A 26,060-nucleotide genomic window follows, 5' to 3' on the forward strand; every position below is an offset into this window, starting at 1 on the left:
CCAATTACCTCATCCAGGAACGCATTCGATAAGTTTATGCATTGCCTGTAACATTGTTCGAAATCAACCTAGCAGACGAACATGAGACTGAGGTGGATAGCGAGTGCGGCTACTTACTGAGCCTCCATAGTATGGATCCGCAATCGGCTTGTCATCTAGATATGAACCCCATAGTCTCACTTCTGCGGAGGCGTCGTGAGGCTTCATCTGGACGAGACTTCGTAAATTGGCCTCATCCGCGGCAAGTATGTATGTGAAATTGTGAAAGTCTGCTTTAGTGACCTGGCGTGCTGCATGCTGGATTGCGACTTGATACTAAGGCAAACATATTAGTTCGGTTGTGCCGGATAGCGGTGTTGGTAAAAAGCGCACTTTCCGACACGTTGCTACCGTGCTTCAGGTCGATGAAAGTGTGGTATGAGAGTTGTACAAGGCACCAATGGTGGGTTATTGCTCACCGATCGTCGGGATCCTCACCTATGTGATACCGTGAAGTGCCTGCGGAGTCAACAGTGAGGTCGATGCCACGCTCTTTGGCGACGTGTCGAAGGACCGCCTCGCCCATTGGAGAACGACAAATGTTCCCGAGACAGACGACGAGGACAGACTGGACTGTCATCGATACAAAAGAACAATTTCAGGCTGAGAGCTGTATGGTACACTACCGTTACTAGTAGTACGCGGATTGCGGTCACGGGGCGCACACCTAGTGTTCTATCGCCGCGTACGGCAGCTTCAATCCTTGCCTTGGACCTCCGCGCGTTCGGTGGACGACCTATTTTTCTCGTTTTATAGGCAGTATCAGAACCTGGGTGAGGCATGCAATCTCTTCGGGTTGCTCAACCCAAGCTGACGCCCCCGATCTACCTCCTCTTTCGTCTATATTACGCGCTCACCCCCGCATACAAGGAGAGTGGAACCTCACTAGCATGCATCCTGACTCAAATACGCCGTCTGCCAGGTAAGATAGTATCACTTACTCAGATTCAGCTACTCTGGCTGGTCTCTATACATACCTCTCGGAAGGGGGACGCGCAGCAGCAACACCAGCTGCATCTAGAACCTCGTCCACCATCAATCCTAACGCCTTCGGCCAATCGATCGGGGAAATTTTGCCGCCCCCACCTAGCCACGCTCAGCCCAGTGATGTTATGTTGAGTACCGGAGAAGTCTCGAAGGAGATGAACGCCATCATAGCATTATTGGGCGACATGCTGGCAAATCAGCGCGTCAATGCACCAGTCGGGAGAATACCTGACGATGAAGCACGTCTTGTCAAGGCGCTGTATGAGAGTGAGGAAAAGGGTCAAACCTATCGCCAGGCCTTGGAGGTCCTCAGTGGCGCAAGTCAATAAAGCTATCATCAAATATGACCACTAATTTCTGCAATAATAGGTAAACAATCATCCTGCCGACATGTGGAAGGATTACTATCTTGATCATACCAAGCGAATTGAGAGGCTAATTGCTCTACATCATTCTTCTGTTATGTTGGCCAAAGGTTTGCCATAGGTGACCTCAAGTAGGACATTAGTATCCTCAACAGAGCAGATGTCGGTCTTTACTCAGAAACATCACGTACCACAGGCTTCCCGGCAGACTTCGATGAGCGTGCTTCAGTCAGAATAGCTCGAGTACAGACACTCAAAGAGGCGACGGGCCTGCCTCTCTGCCTCGCTCACCAACTTCTAGGTATGCGGTAGCTTCTTTGCAGCATATCCAATCTACCAACAACGGCCATGATCACCCTGAATCGGCTTTTGCTGTTTCCTATGACCGTCAAGACAATAGGATGGTGCAGCCAGAGGAAGACATCCAGGTCGTGTTCGAACAGCACCGGTATTGGCCTTCCTGACCCTCCGTCACGATCACCTACGCCCCTTCTTCGTGCCAAGATAGCAAGACATGCTAAGTTTACAGAAGATGATCGCGATTTTTTTGTTCAGACCCTGCAGTGGGAGTATCAAAATGATCCGCATATCGAACGTGACGATCTATGCGAGATATTGTGCAAAAAGGTGATCGCCTCGCCCATAGCTTTACACAAGAGTCACTTCACTAAACTAGTACCTTGTTACAGGCGCCACATCATACTTCAGAGGCGTGGTCACGATGTTGGAGCGGAAAGCACGAGCTTGCGGATAAGATATACAAAGATGCGCTCAGGAGATCTAAATTATCCCACATCCACACCTCTACTCACCTGCCTCAAAGTCATCGAGCTGCCGGAGCTTCAAGGCTTAGTCCTGAGCAAAACCTTTCATCGGAGAGCGAGCACAAAGGCGATGAAGATGAAGATGAGGGCCCTCCAACTGACGAAGACGTCAAAATCACGGGGCTAAAATATGAACCATATACACAGGCAGCTCTCGAATCCTCGCCAAGCACATAGCTTCAACTCGTGAATGGTTCAACACAGGTAATGTCAAGCGGTTCGATGAGTACGCTGCCAAGGTTAGGAGAGTTCAATAATTGTAATTCCAAATTATGAAGGAGTCAGTTACAGTACTCGCACACCCAAAGATCGGGGAAGGTGTATGCAAAAATTTATTTGCGCAAAAAGAAATGTGAGATTTGTCTGGTTTTCGTCCAATTGTTAGGCTGAACGAGGCAACCATCCAGTTATTGACAGCTTAGCTGCTAAGTACAAGGCTCGTCTGGAGCTTGTTCCTGATATGTCTCAACCGTCAGTTACGCAAAACAGCAAGAGTGCAACGCAGGAAATAGATGTGAGCAAGAACGAAGACAGCATCGTGAATTTCAATAATTTCCGAAAGCGAAAAGTGGCTACTGTTAGTGAGGCTTCGGAGCGTGAAGTGAAATATCAAAGACTGAGTGAAGAGGCCGTAATCATATTTTGAGAGCTGTGCGCATCTTTTATACGTTTGCTGCGTGGCTAAGTTGTGCTTGACGTGAATCATTATAATTCTCCACGGCACGTTGTGCTGCTTGACAGTCCGCGTACACGTATATGAAATGGGTTCGTCGTACTCATGTTATTCGCGTTGTCGGGCGGCAAGACTCTGATGGCACGTGGGTGGATCGATGGAGGCATGTATATGAGCAATGAGCATTGAGCTTGGAGCGGGACCACCACCTCTGCTCAGCAACTAGCTGTTTCACTGTTCTCGACTGCGTTTTGAAGCCCCACCATGGATGAAGAGTACGATGTACTGTCCATTTCTTGCTCTATAATGTGCACGGCATAGTGATTCAGTCATCCTGGCAGGTCATTGTTCTTGGTACTGGGCTGACCGAATGTATTCTGTCCGGCCTCCTGTCTGTTGAGGGCAAGAAGGTTTTGCACATGGATAGGAACGACTACTACGGTGGAGACAGTGCCAGCTTGAACCTGACTCAGGTTGGCATGTTGTTCCGATCACAGAAACTAGCTAACTCATCCGGCCGTCCAGCTCTACCGCAAGTTCAGGCCAGAGCTGGCGCCACCCCCTGAGCTTGGTCGAGACCGCGACTACGCTGTCGATCTTATTCCCAAGTTCATTATTGCGTCCGGGGAACTTACGCGGATCTTGGTACACACTGATGTCACTCGATACCTCGAATTCAAGCAGATCTCAGGCAGTTATGTGTATCGCGACGGCAAGATTTCGAAGGTGCCCAGTACAGAGATGGAGGCGGTCAGGAGTCCTCTGATGGGCTTGTTCGAGAAACGTAGGGCGAAGAAATTCTTTGAGTTCTTGCAGGGGTGGAAGGATGAGGATCCAGCTACACATCAGGGTACGTGTTCTCATATGTTAATTTCGCTAGAGTACACAATGTCTCATCTGAATATTCTAGGTATCAATCTAGACAAGGATACCATGAAGACTGTCTACGAGAAGTTTGGCCTGGAGCCTGGCACTCAAGACTTCATCGGTCACGCAATGGCACTGTACTTAGATGACGAGTAAGTGCTGTTCGTGTGCTATTTATGAGAGTAATGTAACACGTTTGCTTAAATCAACAGCTACAAGACCAAACCTGCCCGACCGGCGTATGAACGGATCGTTCTTTACACCTCCTCCATGGCGCGGTACGGCAAGTCTCCTTACATCTACCCCTTGTATGGTCTTGGAGAACTACCGCAATCATTTGCGCGTCTGAGTGCCATCTATGGTGGTACATATATGCTTGATAAGCCCATCGACGAGATTGTCACCGATGCAAATGGCAAGTTTGTTGGAGTGCGGAGCGGTGGCGAGACGGTGAAGGCCAAACAAGTCATTGGTGATCCCAGCTACTTCGGCGCAGGTCAATCGGGTGAGGCGGGTCAAATTCGAGTCATAGAGGAGGGTAAGGTTGTTCGGGCAATTTGTTTCCTCAAACATCCTATTCCTGGCACGGATGATGCGGATAGTGCCCAAATTATAATTCCCCAGAATCAAGTTGGCAGACGAAATGGTGTGTATTTGAATCGTTCACTATTTGGAACAAGTGTATGACAAGTGCGGGTTTTCAGACATTTATATCGCCGTGGTCTCCTCAACGCATAATGTATGCGCTAAGGACGTCTACGTTGCCATTGTCAGCACTATCGTGGAGACGGATAAGCCAGAGCAGGAAATTGCCCCCGGATTGCAGCTTCTGGGCCCAATTTACGATAAGTACGGAATGTATATAGGAGTACTCGATCCGCACTAATTATGGTTGATTCAGGTTTGTGTCGGTCTCGTCCCTTTACACACCTACGTCCACCGGCGAGGCCGACCAGATTTTCATCACGCGCTCGTACGATGCAACCTCCCACTTCGAAACTGTCGTTGAAGATGTTCACAATGTTTGGAAGCGAGTCGTTGGCAAGGACCTCGTACTCAAAAAGCGCGAAGTCGAGGTTGAAGCATAGGGCTGGCGTTTTAATTGCTCATGAGGATGACCTTTTGATTTTGGAATTTTGCCGTGTACATTGTCAGAGCCCGTTGAACGAAATTTCATGTACTTGATCAACGCAGTTCGTTATGCCCTACATCCAAACATAGCATTTAGAAGAAAGCGCTCATATCGAATTCTGGTACTTGGGCATCCTGCTTCGCAGATTTCATCAAGCTCCCAAAGTCCGCTTTGCGCGCGCCCATATCTTGGTCTGGTTTAGGCCTTTCATCCGGAATGCTCAGTTGAACGCTTTCTTGAATGCTTGGCTGCATGCTATTCGCGAGCTGGCTAATAGGCGAAGCGCTCCGTGTTGGAGGCGCGGTAGAAGGATCCATGTCGATTAGAATAGATGATCTACGACGCAAAGCGGGCTCGAAAGCGAAGCGCGTAGCAACCGGGCTTGGCGGATGTGTGGTCAATTTCGTGTCGGACGACCTAGATGGTCTTTGAAATTCCCAAGTACGAACCAAATCGAGAGCTAAGACTTGACAACCTGGAAGATCCATCAGCTAGCAGCAGATCAGAACGATTGGCACGAACCCATTCTACAAAACACGCGAGCAATTTGCAAGACGAAGTTGAATTCGGTGCGTCCGGAGATCTCGCTCATGCCCTTTGCGGTCTGCAAAGTTCGAGATCTCAATTGCGAGAATAGCAGTGCCAAGCTCGGGTCGTCGTAATGTGGATTGCCAATGTCAGTGATGGTAACGTCTAGGACAGCGGCGATGTCTAGAAGAGGAGTCTGGTCGTACTCTAATGAGAGGCATAGCACATGAGCAGGCAGACATAACTTACCACTAGTATTCGGACCGCTAGATCTCGTCGATGGAGGAGCCAGAATGCCCAACTGGCCAACCATCTATTGCCGTCCTTGAATGCCAGCGGTAATACCGTGCTATTTAGGATTTCTCGTAGAATGGGCCCCTCATCACCCTGCTCGACTATACGGGCTAATGCAATGGCTAATTGGAAATCGTCCAGATTTTTTATGCATACATTTACCGCGTCTTTGAGACTCCCTCCAAGGAGAAAAAAGGCAGCTGCATATTCTGTGATTCTGTCAATATGCTGAGTCCACCATTTTATCGCTGTATACTGACCGAAGCGTCTTTTACTAAGCAGGGCGAATGCGTTTTTCAACGCAGCCGTACGCCATCGTGGCTGTAGGAAATCATTGCTCAAGAACTTGAGCATTTGTGCCTGCTCCTTGTGCCACGCAGCTTGTCGCCACAGCCCGTGCACCAGCTTGACTTTTCCGAGAGCAAAGTAAAATAAACTGCATGCGGTTGGATCTCGGTGGTCGCCAGCCATATACTGATTACGCGCTATTATTTCTAAGTGCGCTTTCTGTACACCATTGAAGTCAAAAAATGATTGACTAAGATATGATTAGTACACACCATGGTCTCCGCAGATCGCATCCATAAAAAAACTCCCAGCGCACGGGCGTCTGGCCATGTCATCTTGCCGCCACATGCTGCAATAGATGTGGACAACAGGAGCTCTTGGCTTTCACTGTGGAAAGCCCATGCAATATCACGGTACCGGAGGCGTTTCCGCGGTTTAATGCGCCTCGAAATTGCGCCAGTTCGCGCCGACGCGGGCGTGTTGGGCGCGGAAAGACGATGATTGGTGATATAAAAGGTACGCATCGAGATCAGATATCGCAGACCATTCGCGTCGAGTGCCCGACGTTGTTCCTCGATCTAAACAAGGATGAGTGACTACATAAACGATCATAAATTTGAAGATACCTCAAGTGTAGCCTCGATGAGAACGAGTAACGAAGCATGTTCGTTTGGGGTCAGGTGGGGTAGCGGCCGTACTTCCAGATGCTCCAGGAGGCGTTGAACCAATGTCCGGGAAAATTGGTCGCCGCGCGATCTACCAATAAGGCTCAGGCCCATGGTTCAATTCGGAGCGATCAGTGAACTCACTCATCTGCTGCTTCAGGCACACTGAATAGCATAGAATGCTGAGGCTTACGTGTCGAATGTACCTGAATTTCATGCCTGTGAGCAAAACTGGACAGAATGGGGTTTCGTCCCCACGCACCGATCTAGACATCTCGTCCTTCTGATAGAACTCTTCTGCTGGGATGTTTTCCCATGAGATGTCACCTTCCTTGCTCTCAACGTGTTTGGCAAGGTTGATAATGATTTTTTTCACAAGTCCCACTTTCTCTACGCTCCAAGCAATTAGAGCGCTTTGATACAGAGAAGTCGTCGAAGTACACACCCCACAGTAAGCACTGTAGAATCATCTGAGGGTGATAGTTATCGAGAGGGCCATTGTATCGCGCCACGTGCTCAAAGAGACTTTCTTCATGTTGGATGTCTTTCGTTGCACGTGCAGCTTGCCCAAACAAAAGCATTACATGGCCTGCGCCGATCAAGAGTGATCCACGCGCGAGCCAGATCGAATCGCCAATCGGGTGCGGTAACATCCTGTTGTGGTATGTCAGTTACACCCGCGCCAAGTCGCTTCAAAAAAAAACAAGAACATTACCTGCCGATATCAATCGACCAACATCGCCCCCACCCAGCCGTCTCGTCGAAGTATGACATTCGTTGCTGGGAGAGCAGCTCTACGCGGTGAGCAAAACCAATTGCGAGCACCGACTGCGCATCGGGTGTAGTAGTCCAATCGAGATCAGTGATTGGGTCGGACGAACTGCAATGAGATTTCGTGAGGTTCATATAAAGTAGATGAATGGTGGCTGCTACACAACTATAGGCACTGACCTAAACACTTCACGATATTCAAGTCCCGAAGAGAACTCAGATGTCTTTGAGTCCCAGATCGTAAGCTCTTCGCCATTTGTATCCTGAGCGACTGCGCAGGCCCATGAGAAGCACGATTGCACGAAACTCGTTGGACATACCTAACACGGATTTTTTTGCGGAGCTACACGCTGCCCTGCGGAGACCTTTCCTCCCCGTCCTGACCCTTCCCGTGCATCGCCATCCGCCATTTCTTATTATTCCACTGACTGTCTTCCGGTCGTTTGCCTGAGGGTCAGGAAGTCGATCACAAAAATCTTCTGGTACCCAAAATGCCAGTTCACCATCTTCCGATATGCTCAGCAACACATCATGCGCGTCTGAACTAGGCACGCTTGTAGGAGAGCCTCCCCAGCTCATCGGATCAACGGGTAAAATGAATGTGAGGGGACATGAAAGAGGAAGAGATGTTTCTGAGCGTATGGACATAGAAGGGGTGGGCATGAGAGAAACAGATATCAGTAATACTGTATGAGCTTCAGTGACACCCACAAGAATGAGCGAAGGTGGAAAACGTAATGTCGAAGATGGTACAGAAGATGGGAGGGAAAATAATGCAACAAGGGAGGGCACTGCAATCGTTGTGGCTGTGGCACCGTGTAGAGTGAGATGGCCGTTGGACAATGTGTACGTGACAAAACATACTCCTAAGCGTGTCCGATATTGGCTCGGGTCAGCTTTTCTTTTTCAACCAATCGATCGAGAGCGTAGCACATACCCCCCTCGAGAACAACCACCCTATCCACACTTTCGGCATCGGTAGGATCCCAGCGACCTCTCCGCGCAAGTCCCCGCCCACTCCATCTCACATGCCATGTGCTCACACTTCTATCTGTATGCAAGGCTGCAACGCCGTCACCTTCTGGGGTCCGAACGAATTGCGATACCTCTCTCAACCTCTCACTATCCGTCTCAGGGTCTATTTGGTCAGATGCTCGCGCAAGTAGAGCAAGCCCATCCGCACGGGAATCAAGAAAAGGAATTGGTGCTAGAACATAACTCGCGAGAGGTGGTGAGGTGATAAGTGTGAGGGTGCCTGGCCTTGAACAATTGGAGAGCGGCGAAAGAATATATAAGTGTGAAGGTGGCGGAGATGGTAGCAGACCTGAAATAGACTGATGAAGGACAAACTGCCTCAAGAGCGTGGGGGGACGGCGATCGATGTTCTAATGAAAACGTTAAGATTCCAGTAAGCACGGCTGCAGGTAAGGTGCGACAGCTCGGAACGTACCGTTACTGCTTGAATAACCAAGGAGCCATCAGCCAGGACTCGAAGGAACAAATCCCATCCTTCCTCAACGATCTCCCTAACACGCCTACCACTAGTGGTATCCTCGGCCTCTCCGATGCCCCTCAAGACTTCCAAGACAACATCTCTGGCTAATGGGAACACACTTGAGGATTTCGCGCAGTCCTTTCCAACTGGGTAGTCCTCAACTGGATTATCCGAATATGGCAGTGAAGATGCAGCATCCAGTGCACCATGCAGCTGAACGCGCTGCGGGACATCAATGACGGGAAGAAAAATGCGGAGCGTACCATCCGAAGTGGTGGTATACATGATGGGGTCATCCATATGAGTATGGATATGGGGGTAGATCTGTAGACACGGACGCCGCCAATTGATATCAATGACGGGGCGTGGATGCGGAATTGTCTGTGTCTGGCGGCCTGAAGTAGTAGAATGAAGACGAACAACTTTGTCGCACTGGTTTCGGGAAGTTGTTCATTAGTTGGCATCTTGGAGCGAAAGTGGCCTGCGCACCGACGAAGTGGTTGCGATATACATGAGCGAGGGGGAGAAACGCACGCGAGCAAGCTGTTTCGCACTAATAGCACGTCAACACTTTAGAAGAACAGGACATGCCTACAGCCATTAACGTACTTGCATGCCCATTTGCGCGACCATGTTGGCAGATCATTTTCCAGTATAAGGGTGTACACCGACAGAGTCGATCGCGTTCCGAGGGCCAACAAGCCTGTGATATATGATGTTAATGCCTGTAAATCACTAGATACGATGTGAAGCTTACCAGACTTGCAATCCAAGGCTGTGATCTCCTGATCTTCGGGGAGTGCAAGGGACGAATGTAATCGCCACGATGATTGGGCCTTGTTGGAGCCCGATCCCGAACTAGAAAGAATCCATGCGGCTACACGCGCTCCCATGGAAGCGACTACCTAGGACGAAGCTGTACCTTAGCGAGCATGATTGCAATCGATACATTCTGGATAGCGTACAAGTTTCATGCCTGCATCGATGGAAAGGCATTGGACAGACATGTATGAGTGCCGCATTCCTGGGAAAGCTTCCCAGAATGCCAATGCACGAAGGAATACGAGGGAGTGCGCATTTAGAACGACGATAGAATCAGCGGAAGGGTACAGCTGTGAGCGGAAGAATGGTCAAAGGGCTGACCAAGACAGAAGCTAGGGCTAATGTCACCAGCAATATCTCCTGAGGCAGAGCAAGAAATTGAAGGCCAGACGTGGGTCGCCCCGGATAGGACTGCAGGAGCTCAAGCATTGCAGTGAAACTATTGCCACCATTCCAAATTCATGGAGGCCATTCTTGAAGTTAAACTCAACGACTCACTAGAGAGGCGTCACGTGGGGCCATGCGGGACGTCATATGGTCACGTGCCCCCTCCTCTATATTCGCTCACTCAATGCTTGCTGCGCGAGTGTTTCTTGTCCGCACACGTCCACAGCGAGCAGAGCGTCGCAACCCTGCACTGGCCCAACCTGGACTTTGCTCCTCTTCCCCTCTTTCCTTCCCCAGTGCGCAATGCGACCATGGTCGTGTATACCCGCCGCGCTCCTTGCATTCCTTCCACTCGTAGCCCCTGCCCAGCTCCCTCTGAGCCCTCCACGCGCGCACACACCGTCTACCACTCTCCTCGAGGCGCTCTATGATGATCCGGACTATCTCTCCTTCATCAAGCTCTTGCAGCGCGCCAAGCTCATACCAACTCTGAATCGGCTGAATGGCGGCACTCTTTTCGCCCCCACAAACGAGGCCATCGCGAAGCACCCTTCATGGCAGGCCTCCTTGACCGGCGACTTACGCGACAACATACAGGAGAATCTACGTCAACAATTATTCTACCACATCCTCAATTATACGCCCCCCGCTTTGCCGACTGAGCAGACTCCGTGCGAGTTCGAGACACTTCACTTCCCGCGATCGCCTACAGAACCGCCCACCCGTGAGCCGCCTCCCGGGCCTCCTTGGATGCCTCTGCCAGGTGGAACTCTGGGCGGAAAACCTCAACGCCTACGCGCGTCGTTTCGCGATGATAGCATTTGGGTGGGTGTAGATGCATTCGGCGAGCAAGGCGTGGAAGTTGTGAAGGACAAGGTAGACACGGCAAATGGCATGCTGCTTGGAATTAATGGAGTGCTTGAGATTCCCCCTGATCTAGGTTTGTGTCATATGTCCTTGTGAAGACTCTGATTTTAATCCCAGCGTTAGCGACTGTCGCGTCCCAGCATCCATCGCTATCCTATTTCGCGGACGTCTTGACTCCTGATATGATGGAATTCCTGAACACATCGTCGGCCTTGACAGTTTTCTTGCCTGTAGATGAAGCTTGGGAGGCGTTGCCATACTATGAACGGCTATACTTGCAGAGCAAGTTCGCGACCGACGATCTCATGCGGATAGTTCGTATGCATGCAGTTGCCCGCAAGCATGTGAAATACGCCGACTCGTTTGCGCCATCCATTAATCGTGAGTAACTTTGCGCCCCATTCGACTTCCACTCACGTTATACAGTAACAACCCTCGACGGGTCTGAGTTGCGTATCGTAACGTCGGAGGACTCCAAGATCACGGTATCGGCTGCTGACATGATTCAGAAGAATATTTACGCGTCAAATGGTGTTGTACACACGGTGTCCACCCTGTTGATTCCACCCGAAGCGATCCATTTGACCCCGGAGAAGTATCTTCTGACACTCAACTGCACGACATTCGTGGAGTTGCTGCATTCAGTTGATTTGACGGCTCTAGTCAATGATACCAGCGCGGAATGGACTATTCTTGCTCCTAGGGACGACGTGATTAGCCTATTTGGCGACGGAGAGCTGCCGAAGAGGGGGAGTGAGGAACTACGGAAGATGCTACAATACCATTTCGTTCCCGGTAAGTGGGAGCCAGAGAAGCTGAAGAACAGCATGCTATTGGAGACGGCTCTCGAGGAACCCGGGCTAGATGGGGGCAGGCAAGTCATGGACGTAGAAGTAACCGGCGAAAAGAAGAAAGGAGATGACGGGAAGGGCATGGCCGTCAGGTTCAGCGGAGCTGGGACTATTGGCGATTATGGTATGGTCCGGTTTCGCCCATTTCATTTCCGCTGATTCTAACGAATCGTATTGGTGCGTTCAGTGGAAATTGACAACACGTTGATCTACTTCATCTCTCGACCCCTTGTACCACCTTCTGACGCTTTACAAACTGCCTTGCCATCACTCGAGCTCTCCTCGTTCCTCGCGGCAGTCTTCTCCACGAACCTAGCCGACACACTCAAAACCACGCCTCGCACGACACTCCTGATCCCACTTAACAGCGCGTTCAAACGCCTTGGCATGCTCGTATCCGCGCATCTGCTTGCTGCGTCTTCGAAGACTGACCTGGAACGGGTCATTCAACATCATGCCTTGACCGACGTACAGTATGGCGCGGTCTTTGTGAATGGGAGTCAACGCACATTTGGCACACTTGAAGGTTCTGACGTTCATGTGGATCGCCGAGCCAACGGCAGCCTCGTCCTCAGCGCCAGTGGTGGATGGTCAGGCATGCAAGCCGAGCTACAGCTGCGGAATATGCTCACGCAGACTGGTGTTATACACGAGGTTTCGGACATCATGATTCCACGGAGTGTGCAGTTGACAGTCGGCAAGCTCGTCAAGGCGGCTAAAGCTACTACTATGGCAACGATGATGACGAAGGCTGGGCTGGACTGGATCTTGAATGGCACGGCACCACCGGAGAACTCACCTTGGGCAGACAGAGGCCTCGGCGGATCTGGCTGGACGTTGTTATGTCCTACGGATGACGCATTCAAGCATGTGAACTTAACGACTCTGTACGGAGACCAGGAACAGCTACACGCCATTGTAGGTCAGCATCTCATCCCGACATCATCTACAGGCCGGGATCCCATCGCGGATGTGCAGGACGTGGTGAATAACAATCGACCGCTCGCGATGGACGATAGTGCATCATACACCACACTCAGTTTGGACGACTCTCTCGACCGGGGCGTTGTGTTCCGTGTTCTTGACGGCGAAGGTGGTACCGTCGTGGGCGTGGAGGGTGCGCGCGGACAAAACGGGAAGCGTGACTGGGCGCGCGTACTCTCGTGGGGGAGGTCTACGACAGGCGGTGGAACAGGCGGTGTTATTCAGATTGACAGGTTGCTCTTGCCATACCATCCGCCGTGGTATCTCGAGTACGGTGCGCCGATCGCGGTTGGCTTCATTGGCTCCGTGATGATTGCTGCATTTTTTTATGGCGTGAGGGTAGTGTGGCGGAAAGATACGACGGAGGCGACGTATGAGCCGATTGGGGGATTCGTTGCGGAGGAGTCAGAGGAATCATGAGTTGCTCAGGAATATGGTGGATGGATGGTTTCGACGAGGTACTGTATTTGCTATGTTCTATTAGACGTTCGCTACGGGACACACGGTAATATGTACGCTGTATATGATGTATTTTATGCATTATGTTCCGTGACCTAGCTACTATGCCTCGTTCGACTTGAGACTATGTTTAGGTCTGACGCGACGGCGACGCGACAATCACGGGCCAACACGTTCGCGTGCACTCTTGGTCGCGTGCACTCTTGGTCGTCGTCCGAATATGTCTCACAGCAGTCCGAGTCTGAGCTTCTTCGCCCTCCCGCCTCACATTATCCCGACGGACGTCCTTCTGCCTCCGCAGAGTCCACTCTTTGCCACAGTCCACCATGGTGAGCCTTTACTATTATTCTAGAGGATCGCTGATACGAATAACATATGAAGAGTGATTCTTCGCTAGCTGAAGAGGCAAATCCGAACGCGACCACCGCACCGACGTCGACCGCGGAATCGGTCAAATCTTTCATCGCTGGGGGCTTTGGTGGTGTCGCGGCTGTACTCGTGGGTCAGTAGATGTGAGGGTATGCCCGTCACCCGTGTGGATCTTTAACAGGACGTCTGCAGGCCACCCGTTTGATCTGACCAAGACTCGTCTTCAGACGGCGTCGCCGGGAACATACACTGGAGCGATTGATGTGGTAAAGAAGACTTTGGCTCGCGATGGCCCAACCGGGTACGTGTTGGTGCTGGCAGATTCCGTTTCCCGAGGATGACTCTGAGGGCAGGCTTTACCGTGGAGTGGTTCCTCCGCTGCTCGGTGTTACACCGATATTCGCAATGTCATTCTGGGTAGGACGGTCAGCTCTCAAAATATTCCAAAACTAATGAATTCGCTGTCCTGAGGCATATGACATGTCAAAGGCACTCATTTTTGCAGCTACTCCAAACCGCGCCAGTAAAGAGTTATCAATCCCAGAGCTCGCAACCGCTGGCTTCCTATCAGCGGTCCCCACTACACTCGTTACAGCGCCAGTGGAACGGGCCAAGGTCCTCCTACAGGCAAGCGTCTGAAGGTTAAAATATGGAAGTCAGAGCTCACCATACACTAGGTACAAGGTCAGGGCCAAGGAGGGCGGCAATATAGTGGCGTCTTCGATGTTGTGAAACATTTATACAAGGAGGGTGGTATACGAAGCGTATTCCGCGGGTCTGCGGCAACTGTAGCGCGAGATGGGCCCGGAAGTGCTGCGTACGTAGTGAAATAAAACAGTCCCATGGTAGTGCTTACACTGATTCTATTCACCCATTAGCTACTTCGCGGCATATGAAATCACCAAGAAATTTTTGACACCAGCGGGCTCGTCTCCGTCTGATTTGAACTTGAGTGCGATCATCTTGGCCGGAGGTACCGCTGGAATCGCTATGTGGTCCATTGCGATTCCTCCGGATGTAAGTCGCCGCGACGCCTTTTCCGTTCACGAGCACTTTGAGATATATCATCCACCTCTAGGTTCTGAAGTCTAGAATTCAGTCAGCGCCGACAGGAACATATTCAGGCTTCATGGACTGCGCGCGAAAAACGATAGCAGTGGACGGAGTTAAGGCCCTGTGGAAGGGCTTTGGGCCAGCTATGGCCAGGGTAAGTATTGTATTTTTTCCAATGTCATCATACATCATGGTCTGAACGTGGTCTGATCAGGCATTCCCTGCCAATGCAGCTACATTCGTAAGTCAATGTATGTCTCTAAGTAACCATATTCTAATCACGATGTCAGTTGGGAGTGGAGATGTCCAGAAGGCTCATGGACCAGTACTTCTGATATTAGACGATATGCCGTTTTGTGGGTTTTGATGAATATCATCTGCTTGACTATACACCCGGCAAACTGTTCAATGTCCAGCTGGACATTTCTGCATAAACGTGAAGTGGCTCCGGTACCTACATTCATTCCATTTGACCATCTCAAGATTTTCATTCCGAATACATAGAATGTTTGAATGAATTTCTATCTTGGCAATCAAAAAAACCTTGTGCGTTTTTCATGTCTCCGCCTCCGCTGTATCGTAATTTCATGCAATATTCAGCAAGTTGCAATCCAATTTCGGCGACGACGCGGTCACGTGGTAGCATGAATGATCGAGTCGCGGTTGGGTAGAATCGTCAGTAGACGCCGATGGTGTGCCTTTGTTCCACGGCCGCTTCCCTTTGTTCACCTCGCCCTTTGATCCAGCTTCATATATTGCTTTCGAACATTCACATTTGATGTAAAGATACTTACTTATAATCTCTCTGAGAGTGAGTGGTGGCCCTTGAATATGAACAACTAATTGTAACACAGGGTACTAACATGATACAGCAACATGCCTAGAGGCAAAAAGGCTTCAACTGGTTCTTCTAGATCAAGAGACGGTCCGAGGAGGACGAAGTGCCAATCTGCTTCAGAGTTTGCTTCAGTTTTGTCTATTGCTGTGAGAATTCAGGACTAACACACTTTGGTAGGATTGCGCGCAATGTCAATAGCTTTGAGACTTGGGCGACCTTCCAAGGATGCGAAGAGGTCGCATATAGAGATATACCTCGCGACCTCAAAGCAGATGTCAAAAAGGTGTTCAAGATTAGGGCACAACTACCCAAGGACTGGTTGGATAAGGTATATATCTCACTAGCGGCAACATGGCGACTACTTACAGATCGCGCAGTCATCGGATGCGAGTAGGGAACTACTAGCATGGCTATCTCCTGAATTTGTTTGCTTCATCCGTAGTATCGGAGAGGCGTCTCCAGAGTTATTCACTGCTAGAGTGTCACCCGAGACCCTGAGGGAGCTTGTCTGTGATTTGCAAGTGGTTCATTCTGCATGGAAGAGGCTGCAGAAGATGCGTGAGTCGAGCAGAAAGTGGTCTGAAGCCGATTATGTTGCAAACGTGTAAGTTTCTATGGTCATGTGCCTCGAAGTTCCTCAGTGTGACGTGAACGTTATACAGATATAACGTCTTTCGTACTCCTGCCGTGAGCAATAGTGACTTCCGGTATGTCTCGTTCTCTCATGACCAATATTAGACTGAATTGCTCTCGTGGCTCAGAGCACAATGTTCAGTCACTCTAGCACAACCTCTAGCCTGTTTTACACTGGCGCCAAAATCTGTGCGGGTTCTGAACGCGAAGTCAGTGTCACCGGACTCCGCCATTTATATTCCATACCATCTCGTTCGCGAGTTATCATTCGATGCCAAGTCACCATACAAAGTTCTAAAGGCACATCCGACTGCCACGAATCATGGCAGCATTGGAGGCGAATCTTCCTTCCGTTATCAAGCAACACCTTGTACAAAACTTCCGGAACGACCTACGTTCGAGTTCGTGAGCGCGTTCTGGGAGGATAAGAAGCCAATGCATCACCTCTTAGAGGATGCATATCGTCAGAATAGGATGGCGACAACCTCCGCAGTAAGACAGTTGCACTTCCTCCGCATCCGTGCGCCAATCTTTGGGTTGGTTTGGGCACAGGGCACCGTGCGAGCCCATGTGGATTGGTGGGATTCTAAGCCGGACACAGAGTACCCGGTCAGTGTTGCTTCTATGAGTCTTAGGAGCTGGTGATGATAAAGCCTCGTACTAGTCTGTCCGCTCTGCGGCCTATCCGGGGCCAAAGCACAGCAGTCGCAGAGCCAGCGGTATCTTCCACGAATGGAATTTGGACGAGCCGACTGATATCTTGCAGGTCTTTTTCCTGGTCAGGAACATCGATTGCTGGACGGTCGATGGCTTTCGCGACCGTGTTGTGGAAGGAATCAGTCAACTTGTGACCGATGTCACAGTGAACGGGCACAAATTTACGCCATGGAAGCGGAAAGGAGACCTCTATCGCTCCATCCCGATGGAGGTGCCAGCAAGCCGGCCGAGTTTCTCGGTTACGCCCACCATCTCGCCGTCTAGTACGCCTCCTAGGAAGCGCAAGCACGCTGGAAGATAATTCCCCCGCTAAAATTCATCATGAGCCATACTCCGAACAATACTACTCATTAACACTCAGTCTGGATAATGTTAATGCCGCGCGTTGAAATGCTTTCGTTATTTATTCTTGCACCGATGGATGTATCATGTTAATCTATATTTCTTATGTTCAACAGTTAATTCTGTTACAGTCTATGTGTTTGGCAGTAGTGATAGCTATCGAGAACTTATATGTGAGATACTCTGAAAACGTTCCATCCGGTCCTGCAGGTGAATTACAGAGCAAATATACACTGAATCAGACTACTTTTTCCAGCTAGATGGGATCCCGTCGATGACGTTCGCCCATTTCACCAATCTTCCGTGCTCCCAGTTTTCCAAGTACGAAAGCCCCGCACTCCCGCGACGGCCCTCCGTCGTCTTGAGCCGCATCTCAGCGTCACACCAGAATAATACCCATTTCCCCATGCGCAAATGACCTGTGCTGCGCTCGAAATACCACTTATTCACGGGGTTGTCGGCGCGGCTTCGCCAGACGAGGTCGCAGCCCTCACCCTTCCCTTCCTTACCCCCATTGGGGTTGGCAGAGAAGGGTAAGCCGAGGCCGTAGGACTCGTCATGCAGCGCAACCCAAAGGAAATCGACCGTGCCGTCCCCCTGGTGGCTTGGCAACACAGCGAATTTGTCCAGATAGGTGATCGGGGCAGTCTCAGGTGCGGTGTCGGACTCGCGGGTTACGATGGCGGCACCCGCATAGTCTCCAGCGATGATGGCGTAATCCAGGTGTTTCTCCAGGCGCCCCCAGAAGGGCCGCTCGTCAAGTGTGCGCTTGAAGGACTGTTCGAGAAGCGCTTTCATTTTCTGTTTATCGATGTCTGCCATCGAGCGAATGACACGGATAGGGAGACCGCGCCGCATCAAAGTGGGAGTATGTGGCGTAAGTTTGCGGTTGCCTTGCAAGAGAGCGTGGGGGAGGCTAGAGCTGACTGCGGGTTTATTTGTAATAAGGTTCGCAATCAGAGAACTCGGCGACCGGTGCGACACCATGACAGCTGAGGATGAGGGAGGCATGTAAGCGAGGCATGTGCGGGCAAGGGATAAATTCGAGAGGGATGTTGGATGGGAGCTGTGCCACTGCGAATCAAACGTGTCGGCGATGTACGAAAACTCAGCGTCCAGATTAACCAAAAGGTGGGGCATGCCAGAGCGTGCATATGAAGGGACACCACCTTCCTTGTTAATGATCATGAGGCGGAGTGGTGTCAAATCGACCTCGTCGGAAAACCCATTGATGTCGTCGGCGCCCTTATGGTCATCTTCCACGGCAGCCTCGACCATTCCACGGGTCAGCGCCGCGACGACATCATTCGCGTCGACACGAACAGAGCGACAAAATGAATCGAGGGCAAATGGGGGTAGGACAGGGATTTCACCCGCGCGGAGGGCAGAGCGGATGTGGACGAGATCCGTGGGGAATGTGTGAGCCTCTGGGACGATAAAAGGCTGCTGGTCGGAAAACTCTTCGTCTCCTGGTTTGGGTCCTAGGCGGACAACGGCGCCGAGGACCGGACGCGCCTTTGCGCCTTGCTTCTCGAGTGCATTGACGACGCGCATGGTCTCCTCGACTAGTGCGGCCCGCTCGCCGTCTTCACCCTTGGGGAGACCATCGTTTTCGATAACAATGACGCTGACAAGACCGAGCTTCTCCAAGTACACTATGCCGGTGGCGATGCTCTCGAGTTGCCTGTCGGTGAAGGGAGACTGAATTTTGACGAGAGCCGTACGCCTCTGGATGGGATTGAGGATGGAGGCGACGACTGGACTGCGAGGTTCCTGCTGAATGTCAGGGGGGATGACCTGCTTGGACTGGTGATCTGGGGTTGCAGTGGGCAAGAGCTCTTCGTTCGGCTTTACCGGAGGACGAGGCGGAGGCTGGGGACGAGGGCCGAAAGACGCTAGGTAAGACCTTGTATCCCGCAACGAGGGATTAGCCCGCAAGATGGACATGATGAAGTCCTGGAGACGGTGTCAAACCGAATGGACTAGGTCATACTGAGGGAACGCACCTTGTCCGAGGGGTTCGCATCGTCGGGCTCGGGCAGGGCGGACGACTGCCGCAGGTTGCGGATGGTCTAGCACGTACAAATTCAGTCGGGATCACGACTGTGGAATGCACGGTGCATGTACCGCATAGAATGCCCTGAAGGTCTGGGCTGAGCGTGCCCGGGAGGTGGACGGTATTCTGCAGCTGCCTTGTCGGACAGAGGAGGTGAGCATGGGGAGAGGATTGGGGGGGTGGAGGGGGTGGAGGAGGCTATATATGAGTCATGAAAGGATCATCGCGATGGGCGGGGAAACGAGGGAGAGCACGAGTGTGTTCTGCGACAGTTTGCGCGAATTGACTCGGAGCGCTGCACCGCGAATTTCAGCCAGTCGAGGCGCCGGGTGGACAGGCGCCCGCAGGGATATTGGCCATTGCACACCCAACGGCGCATCTCGCTCACAGCACATTGCTCAGCTGAGCTCATTCAGCCGCATCCCGCGTCGACGAGCACGTCCGTCACCATATGAGTGCGCCGGGCTCAGTCACATATCGCAAGGTCACATCGTCCAAGATGATTGCCACCGGGATTACAACGTAACAAAGACAACCAATCACAGCCCCCACAAACCGCTCAGGGACAGTCCATCCCCCTCCAATCTCGGGACCCCTTCCGGCCTCATGAGCACACCAACCGTGCTCAGAACGTGAATATCCGGTACTTGCGGCCACGGCCCAGCTATAATCAATTCAGCAAGTCGTCTCGGCCAGTCAAGCGAATTTGCGGCTCACACTTGTCAAGGTGATCAGCGAATCTTCGCTCACCATCACAGCCTCAAAGTCTTCTTCCACGGACAGCGATCGCATATGGTACGGCAGCGCCGTTGCTACTTCGCCCTCGAAGGTCTCCCCTTCTCGGAATACACACGCTTTCCTCTTGCCGTCCCCTCTTCCTTTAACGTCCGATTGCGCCATACGTCGCTCATAGGGCAATACATTGAAGTCATATACCTTGATTTCTCGCGGTCCTCCGCGTGCTACAAACCTTGTTCCAAAGACGTAGCAAACCCAGACCGAAGAATGCCCAAATAGATTGGACATCATACACGACCCTTCAGGACCCCATTGTTCCCAAGAGAATCGCTGCCGCGCCATGTCTTGCACCGCGTTGACATGCGAGAGGATAGTGGACGCCAACGTGAAGAGCAAGATCGTGCGGATTTGATCGGCCTCCGCTACCCAAAACGTGAGCACAAGCAATCTGTCGGTTCGTGCAGTGTAGAAGGGGACTTGGGAATCACGACTTGGCCATAACGGCGCCGGATCGGAACGGATCGAGAAGGCAAGGGGAAGTGCCCGGGGAGCCAGGCGGGGATAATGAAATGTGCACGCGAAAGCCATATCCCAGATGTCGATTTTCTCTGGGTGAGGTTGCAGGAAATCAATGACCACAAGTTCTGGCTCTGACGCCACGGTCTGCCGCGTATTGTTGCTCAAACGATCGATGACTCCAAGAATAATATGGCGATCTGACAGAAAAGAGATGGACCCTATTTCTCTGCCAGTAATCCACTGCAATGACAGAGCAAAATGTCGGTAAACGTGATCTGCGCGAGTAGAGGAGGGTCGCTCACCTGTAATAGTGTACCCGTTTTCCAATTCCATATCAAGCAATCATCAGGGAACTGCTCGTGGCCAATGAAGAGGATACCCAGGAAGTCCCCTGAGATCTGGATGGCGTAATGGTCAGAGCTGTTTGTAGTGTGCACCAATAGGGCGGTACTGGGCCCAGCGGGATGGGGTGTGCCGGTGGAGAGCGTACGCAAATGGACATGAATGGTCTCACTAAATCTGCGTGAAGGTGTGAATCAATTGGCAGTGATGCAATTGAGCGAACTCACGGTTGTGGCTGCTCAAGAGCAACGAGGAGATCCTGTGAAGGATCTATTCCGAAGTCGCGAATGGGGAAATCCACTTGCACGGCCCATTCATGCTCATCAATTCCTCTCAATGCAGAGGGAAGCCGTCGAAAAGAGAGGACATCGGCACGTCGTGCCTGAGACAGGACGCCGCCATATAGTTCCCATACTTTTCCCTGCAACATGGGGACGGCCTTTTGACTACTGTACTGTAATGTTAGCCATGCTTCTTGATGCGCTCTTAGTTTTTTAAGGCGTTCCGAAGGTCCCAAGGAGCTCGGGGGACCGTCTTCAATACCAGCGATTGCAAGTTCGAGTTTGTACTGCAAGAGGGTGTCCTCTGTGACAGAGTTGAAGTAGCGATTAATCTAGAAAGTAAGAGTGATCAGACAGCGTTGAGCCACGATATCATTGTGTGGTACCAACCCTTTTGCAGCGCAGCAGATCTCTCCAGTCGAGGGCGAGGAGAATATTGACAATCAGCTCGGGGGGAAGGGCTGAGAGCGACATGAAAAAGACTTGGTGGTGGTGGGCGGGGAGAGAGACGAGCAAAGGAGCAGCTGCGAGACCCGCGAGGGTCGACGATCCGCGTGCGCTGACGTCTGATACCAGTGGCCCGCCGAACCGAACCGTCCTGGTCCCAGCCCATGTTCATTCTGGGTGGCCGTCTGTGAGATGTGGTACTCGCAATAGTATTGCAGGCATGAGTTCTCTTTTGTCCGTCGAAATCCTTTCCTCTCGAGATGGCGGATGGCGTCGGCGTGACTACTGCAGGCGCCATAGCCCAGGTCCAGCACAGAGATAGGGCGGCAACTCCGAGCAACAAATCAGGGAGCTCGATGACTCTGCCCCCGTAAATAATCGCATCTACTCTACGATTGTCTCCTTCCACCTCTCCGTTGTGCCGAGTTCAGTGTGCCTGTCTTGCTTCTGACAGCCACTTGAGCAGATAGCTTCCACTCGGGCAGAGCCATCGTGAACCGAGGATGCCTCCAGCGACTCGCAAGGGCGCGAGTTCGAAGGTAAGGCGGCCTTCGCAATTGGTGTTCGACGTCACCTACGGTTCACTCCAGTTCTACCAGGAGGATATTGTCAGGCGGAAAGATGACCCCAAAACGCTGGGCCTTGTTCTTGTATGTGTCGCCGAACCACCGTAATGCTCCACTGCCTTACACGCTCCTCTCAGCGATGCTGGCACGATGCGGAAGACCTTCCGCCACAGGCTGAAGACATGGATCCTCTCATGAGGCCGCTCAAGAAGGTACGCTGCCGCATACGCTATTGCTGCGACACAGTCTGTTCATTCTACGACCCAGGGAGAAGTTGGCGTCTCCTACTTTCCTAACCCTTCCCGGGAAATACTTCCCGAATCTCAGCTCGAGCTCGTGGATCGCCTCTACCAACCCGGTGACTTGCTGAAACGCAGAATCGATGATGTGGTCTCTGGCGTAGTTATTAAGTATGTCGTTCTCGAAATCCCACTTGGGTAGAGCTTGCTTACCATTGTCGTACGTAGCACCGAGGTGAAAGGCCGCCTCGAACATGCTATTAGCGGAGAGCAACTATCAGACTGGAGGGGTACTGATGATGTGACATGTGCCGTCGATATTGAGATGGGCGATTACGTCGTGTACGATGACTGGGTTGGCCAGGTAAGCTGCGCCCCACTTTCATCTTCTCTGCTGTCTCACCCGACGTAGGTTATCGAGGTAATCAAACGTTCTCTTCGCACCACATGCATTTATATTAACGTAGCAGCAAGATGTTCGACGAAGCTATAGTCGACATGGGCCTCGGTAATCTAGTGCGCGTCCCGGAGCTCAGTGCTCGCCTTGTCGTCGGCGAGAAGGGACCGGTACGTTTGTGCCTCTCGCAGGCGTCAGGAGTCCTCACGGCTTCCTAGGATATCCTGCCGCAGCCGATGTCTGGGGTGCAGACTTTATTTGGCTTCTTGATAGGTAATGTGCGACCCGGTAATCAGGACACAGTGGTCGCCGTCAAACGCACTGTACTGGCGATCGCATGGTTGGCAATAAACCAATCTGTCAGTATTCTTCTGGGCTATACTACTGAATCTGCTTACCATATTCATAATAGCTGGATCAAACAGAAGCGCAATTGCGTTTGCGTCCCGCTCGATTCTGGCATGGTCCAGATCTGTCCAAGCTTACGCTAGTGCGCCGGAGAGCAGAGCAAGCGATACGCATGGGCGATCGCGTAATACCCTTGCGCGATGTACCTGTCACTCGACATGGCAAGGAAGACGATCCATCGCACATGCTAGAAGTCCGTACGTGTGTTGTACAGGAGACTCATACAATGGTCAAGGTCCTCTGGCAAGATGGTACGACCGAACTGCTTGATGCAAAGGTCACCGTTCCTTATTTGAATCCTGACGAGTATGACTGCTGGTAAGCTGTAGGGTTTCATGTCTATGCCAACCGGTTATATCTAAAAATGACCAGGCCCGGCGACCATGTTCTCTGGAAGACTGAAGATCAAAAACGGGCGGCCATAGTACAAACCGTCAACGCTGTCGATCGGACTGCGCAGATCTACTGCACGGACACGAGAACTACTGAATTGGCGTCGCTACTTGAGCTTGATCCTCATGGAATATCTGATTGGTCAGCAGTCTCTCCTACCGATGGACTGGGTCTTCATCGCGGTGATCTCGTGTTCATACACAAGGAGGGTTCAACGAATGGCGTGGAGCCTCCCATGGTGCCCAGAATTGGAGAAGTGGAAGATTGGGTTCGTGAGCCCCCAGTGGTCAGTGAGAGCGGTCACCTCAGTGGATGGCGGCGTGAGATGGCGGATATAGGTAATCGAATTGCTGAACGGCGAGGCAAGGACTCGACCATTGAAGAAGGCCAGATTCGGCTTCCAGAAGAAGGGAGCTCTCGACTTAATTGGTTCGGCGAGGTTATTGAGGTATGTGTAAAGCATGGGTGTCTTATGGTAACAGCATTCACAGCATGAATATGATTTCCGACAGCTGAGACTAGACGGCACTGTTGAAATCATGCTGCCAGATCTTTCCGTAGCTGTGCTTCCACTCCAGCGGCTGACGAAACTATATGACGGCACGGATCATCTGGACGATATGTGGGGCGACGACGCCTCAGAAGGTGAAGAAGGTAGCAATATTGACATGGAAGAGAATGTAGAATATTGGGCCATGGACGAAGAAGGTCACTGGGTAGAGGACGATGTAGCTGCCGCGGATGAATGGGAGTCGACGGACGAAGATGACGGAATGGATGTCGATGAAGAGAGATGGTCGTCATCAAGTCCAACAGTTTTACAGGTTCAGGATGTTGGCATACCGTCTGTCACAGAGCCAGCGTCGATAGTGGCGCCATCCGTACCAACAACGTCCTCGGCTGCACGTTCAGCATCTCCCGATGTTCCAAGGGACGCCTCGGAGGACGAGGACCTCATCAAGGCGGAAGTCGACGATAATCACCCACTATGGAAGCGCTTCGACGTGCTTCCCTCTGCACCTGTTGACCATGCCTTTTTCTCTAGTCCCCCCGCGCAGACGTCGCGAAGCTTCTTGGCTCGTTTGAATCGGGAATACAAAGCACTTCAAAACAGCCTACCTGGTAATGTCCTACGCCTTCCTTTTCTTTCGATGCAATTTATCTGAACACTGGTCACTCAGATTCAATTCTTGTCAGAGCATTTGAGGATCGCACCGACTTGTTGCGTTGTATGATAATAGGACCAGAGAATACACCTTATCAAGATGCTCCGTTTGTCATAGACTGGATGCTCGACTCAAACTTCCCACAAAGTCCGCCCATTGCGCATTTTCTGAGCTGGACGAATGGGAATGGCAGGGGTATGTCGTCTCATTATACACCGCGTGATGCAAGACTTATTCACTTTTTTTCGTTCAGTAAATCCGTAAGCATAGCTCACCCAACGTACATAGCGTATAACCTATGTATTGACACACTTAACAGAAATTTATACGAGGAGGGTAAGGTGTGTCTATCGATATTGGGGACATGGGCGGGGGACAAAAACGAAACTTGGAGTGCATCAAGATCATCATTGCTGCAGGCTTTCGTTTCTATCCAAGGTCTTGTCCTCGTAAAAGAGCCGTGCGTTGATCATCTACTTTGTTTTGTCATTTATTCACGCCTCCGTTTGGTTCCTCAGCTGGTTCTGTGAACCGGCATACGAGAAGCTGAGAGGCACAGAAGAAGGAATTGTCAATAGGTGAATCTTGGATTGTGTTCTGCCCGACTATCATCAAGCCTGACGCTACCTTGTATCAGTCGACTTTACAGCGAGAAAGCATATGTCTTGTCCCGCGGTTTTGTGCGTCGCGCGCTGGAGATCCCCCTTGGTGGGTTGGAAGCGGAGATTCGCTGGTTCTATTACATAAACGGAAAGCTGAAGAAAGTGTTGGATGATGCGCGCGCATTGATTGAGAAGAGCAAAGCTTCAAAAGATGATACAGAGGCAGACGGGGATGTAGCCGTACCCAGGCTCACAGGTGGTGGAATGATTGCCTTGGAACGGACACTATTGAAACTGCAGACGGTACTGGATGCAAATCTGCACCAGTCACAATCACCACAGCTTGTATAGGGGTACACCACAATTAACAGGTCAGCGTACGATGGTCACCTATCACGAACCTTTCGTTGTTTTACTACAGCAGTCATTGTCGACAACTTTATCGGCGCCCCCGCAGGGGGCTGAAAGTTTATTGTATGTGCACCAACGTATCTGTCCATTTGAATTTGTGCGCATGCCAATTCAACACCGCAGGCCGTGTTTGGGGTCACAGAATTTCACAGCACGGCTGAGCACCGACGAATATCCTAGCCACAGGTGAACAATACTGATCAAAGCAGAGGAATATCTATCCGGAACCAACTACAACGTATAGC

General features: G+C 51.3%; 10 protein-coding genes across 10 annotated transcripts; 6 read left to right on the top strand and 4 right to left on the bottom strand.

The window, feature by feature from the left end:
- Window positions 1-9: 9 nt before the first annotated feature.
- On the bottom strand, window positions 10-565 carry FIBRA_07395 (uncharacterized protein; the record flags this gene model as incomplete). The annotated part of the gene is made up of 4 exons (XM_012329079.1): window positions 10-45; window positions 118-315; window positions 373-394; window positions 459-565. The coding sequence occupies 4 exons, from the start codon at window positions 563-565 to the stop codon at window positions 10-12; spliced, it is 363 nt and encodes a 120-aa protein (XP_012184469.1).
- A 254-nt stretch (window positions 566-819) lies between these two features.
- FIBRA_07396 (uncharacterized protein) lies at window positions 820-1,355 on the top strand (the record flags this gene model as incomplete). Its single annotated transcript, XM_012329080.1, has 2 exons — window positions 820-961; window positions 1,027-1,355. 2 exons carry the CDS (start codon window positions 820-822, stop codon window positions 1,353-1,355), a joined length of 471 nt encoding a protein of 156 aa, XP_012184470.1.
- Window positions 1,356-3,152: 1,797 nt separating this feature from the next.
- On the top strand, window positions 3,153-4,843 carry FIBRA_07397 (uncharacterized protein; the record flags this gene model as incomplete). The annotated part of the gene is made up of 7 exons (XM_012329081.1): window positions 3,153-3,170; window positions 3,230-3,361; window positions 3,414-3,738; window positions 3,799-3,907; window positions 3,968-4,401; window positions 4,460-4,604; window positions 4,657-4,843. The coding sequence occupies 7 exons, from the start codon at window positions 3,153-3,155 to the stop codon at window positions 4,841-4,843; spliced, it is 1,350 nt and encodes a 449-aa protein (XP_012184471.1).
- A 136-nt stretch (window positions 4,844-4,979) lies between these two features.
- Window positions 4,980-10,179, bottom strand: FIBRA_07398 (uncharacterized protein; the record flags this gene model as incomplete). The annotated part of the gene is made up of 19 exons (XM_012329082.1): window positions 4,980-5,362; window positions 5,410-5,611; window positions 5,665-5,918; window positions 5,970-6,216; window positions 6,270-6,575; window positions 6,624-6,753; window positions 6,807-6,868; window positions 6,925-7,052; window positions 7,108-7,316; window positions 7,378-7,542; window positions 7,614-7,704; window positions 7,754-8,299; window positions 8,371-8,818; window positions 8,884-9,360; window positions 9,418-9,481; window positions 9,538-9,631; window positions 9,686-9,833; window positions 9,894-10,040; window positions 10,099-10,179. 19 exons carry the CDS (start codon window positions 10,177-10,179, stop codon window positions 4,980-4,982), a joined length of 4,182 nt encoding a protein of 1,393 aa, XP_012184472.1.
- Window positions 10,180-10,440: 261 nt separating this feature from the next.
- FIBRA_07399 (uncharacterized protein) lies at window positions 10,441-13,259 on the top strand (the record flags this gene model as incomplete). Its single annotated transcript, XM_012329083.1, has 4 exons — window positions 10,441-11,077; window positions 11,128-11,385; window positions 11,431-11,979; window positions 12,043-13,259. The coding sequence occupies 4 exons, from the start codon at window positions 10,441-10,443 to the stop codon at window positions 13,257-13,259; spliced, it is 2,661 nt and encodes an 886-aa protein (XP_012184473.1).
- Window positions 13,260-13,518: 259 nt separating this feature from the next.
- On the top strand, window positions 13,519-15,055 carry FIBRA_07400 (uncharacterized protein; the record flags this gene model as incomplete). The annotated part of the gene is made up of 10 exons (XM_012329084.1): window positions 13,519-13,627; window positions 13,696-13,800; window positions 13,860-13,968; window positions 14,021-14,084; window positions 14,157-14,300; window positions 14,345-14,484; window positions 14,546-14,684; window positions 14,746-14,874; window positions 14,935-14,961; window positions 15,011-15,055. The coding sequence occupies 10 exons, from the start codon at window positions 13,519-13,521 to the stop codon at window positions 15,053-15,055; spliced, it is 1,011 nt and encodes a 336-aa protein (XP_012184474.1).
- A 541-nt stretch (window positions 15,056-15,596) lies between these two features.
- On the top strand, window positions 15,597-17,209 carry FIBRA_07401 (uncharacterized protein; the record flags this gene model as incomplete). The annotated part of the gene is made up of 6 exons (XM_012329085.1): window positions 15,597-15,679; window positions 15,736-15,886; window positions 15,936-16,162; window positions 16,221-16,265; window positions 16,320-16,800; window positions 16,856-17,209. 6 exons carry the CDS (start codon window positions 15,597-15,599, stop codon window positions 17,207-17,209), a joined length of 1,341 nt encoding a protein of 446 aa, XP_012184475.1.
- Window positions 17,210-17,493: 284 nt separating this feature from the next.
- Window positions 17,494-19,467, bottom strand: FIBRA_07402 (uncharacterized protein; the record flags this gene model as incomplete). The annotated part of the gene is made up of 3 exons (XM_012329086.1): window positions 17,494-19,206; window positions 19,257-19,322; window positions 19,378-19,467. 3 exons carry the CDS (start codon window positions 19,465-19,467, stop codon window positions 17,494-17,496), a joined length of 1,869 nt encoding a protein of 622 aa, XP_012184476.1.
- A 464-nt stretch (window positions 19,468-19,931) lies between these two features.
- FIBRA_07403 (uncharacterized protein) lies at window positions 19,932-21,660 on the bottom strand (the record flags this gene model as incomplete). Its single annotated transcript, XM_012329087.1, has 5 exons — window positions 19,932-19,970; window positions 20,024-20,803; window positions 20,866-21,082; window positions 21,133-21,518; window positions 21,577-21,660. The coding sequence occupies 5 exons, from the start codon at window positions 21,658-21,660 to the stop codon at window positions 19,932-19,934; spliced, it is 1,506 nt and encodes a 501-aa protein (XP_012184477.1).
- A 476-nt stretch (window positions 21,661-22,136) lies between these two features.
- On the top strand, window positions 22,137-25,755 carry FIBRA_07404 (uncharacterized protein; the record flags this gene model as incomplete). The annotated part of the gene is made up of 15 exons (XM_012329088.1): window positions 22,137-22,283; window positions 22,337-22,411; window positions 22,467-22,609; window positions 22,667-22,802; window positions 22,851-22,859; window positions 22,913-23,005; window positions 23,054-23,194; window positions 23,248-23,561; window positions 23,616-24,084; window positions 24,149-24,758; window positions 24,818-24,997; window positions 25,056-25,062; window positions 25,122-25,262; window positions 25,321-25,380; window positions 25,440-25,755. The coding sequence occupies 15 exons, from the start codon at window positions 22,137-22,139 to the stop codon at window positions 25,753-25,755; spliced, it is 2,841 nt and encodes a 946-aa protein (XP_012184478.1).
- Between the last annotated feature and the right edge of the window lie 305 nt (window positions 25,756-26,060).

This window comes from Fibroporia radiculosa, assembly GCF_000313525.1.
Source record: "Fibroporia radiculosa TFFH 294 genomic supercontigs, scaffold12940, whole genome shotgun sequence".
Classification (NCBI taxonomy): domain Eukaryota; kingdom Fungi; phylum Basidiomycota; class Agaricomycetes; order Polyporales; family Fibroporiaceae; genus Fibroporia; species Fibroporia radiculosa.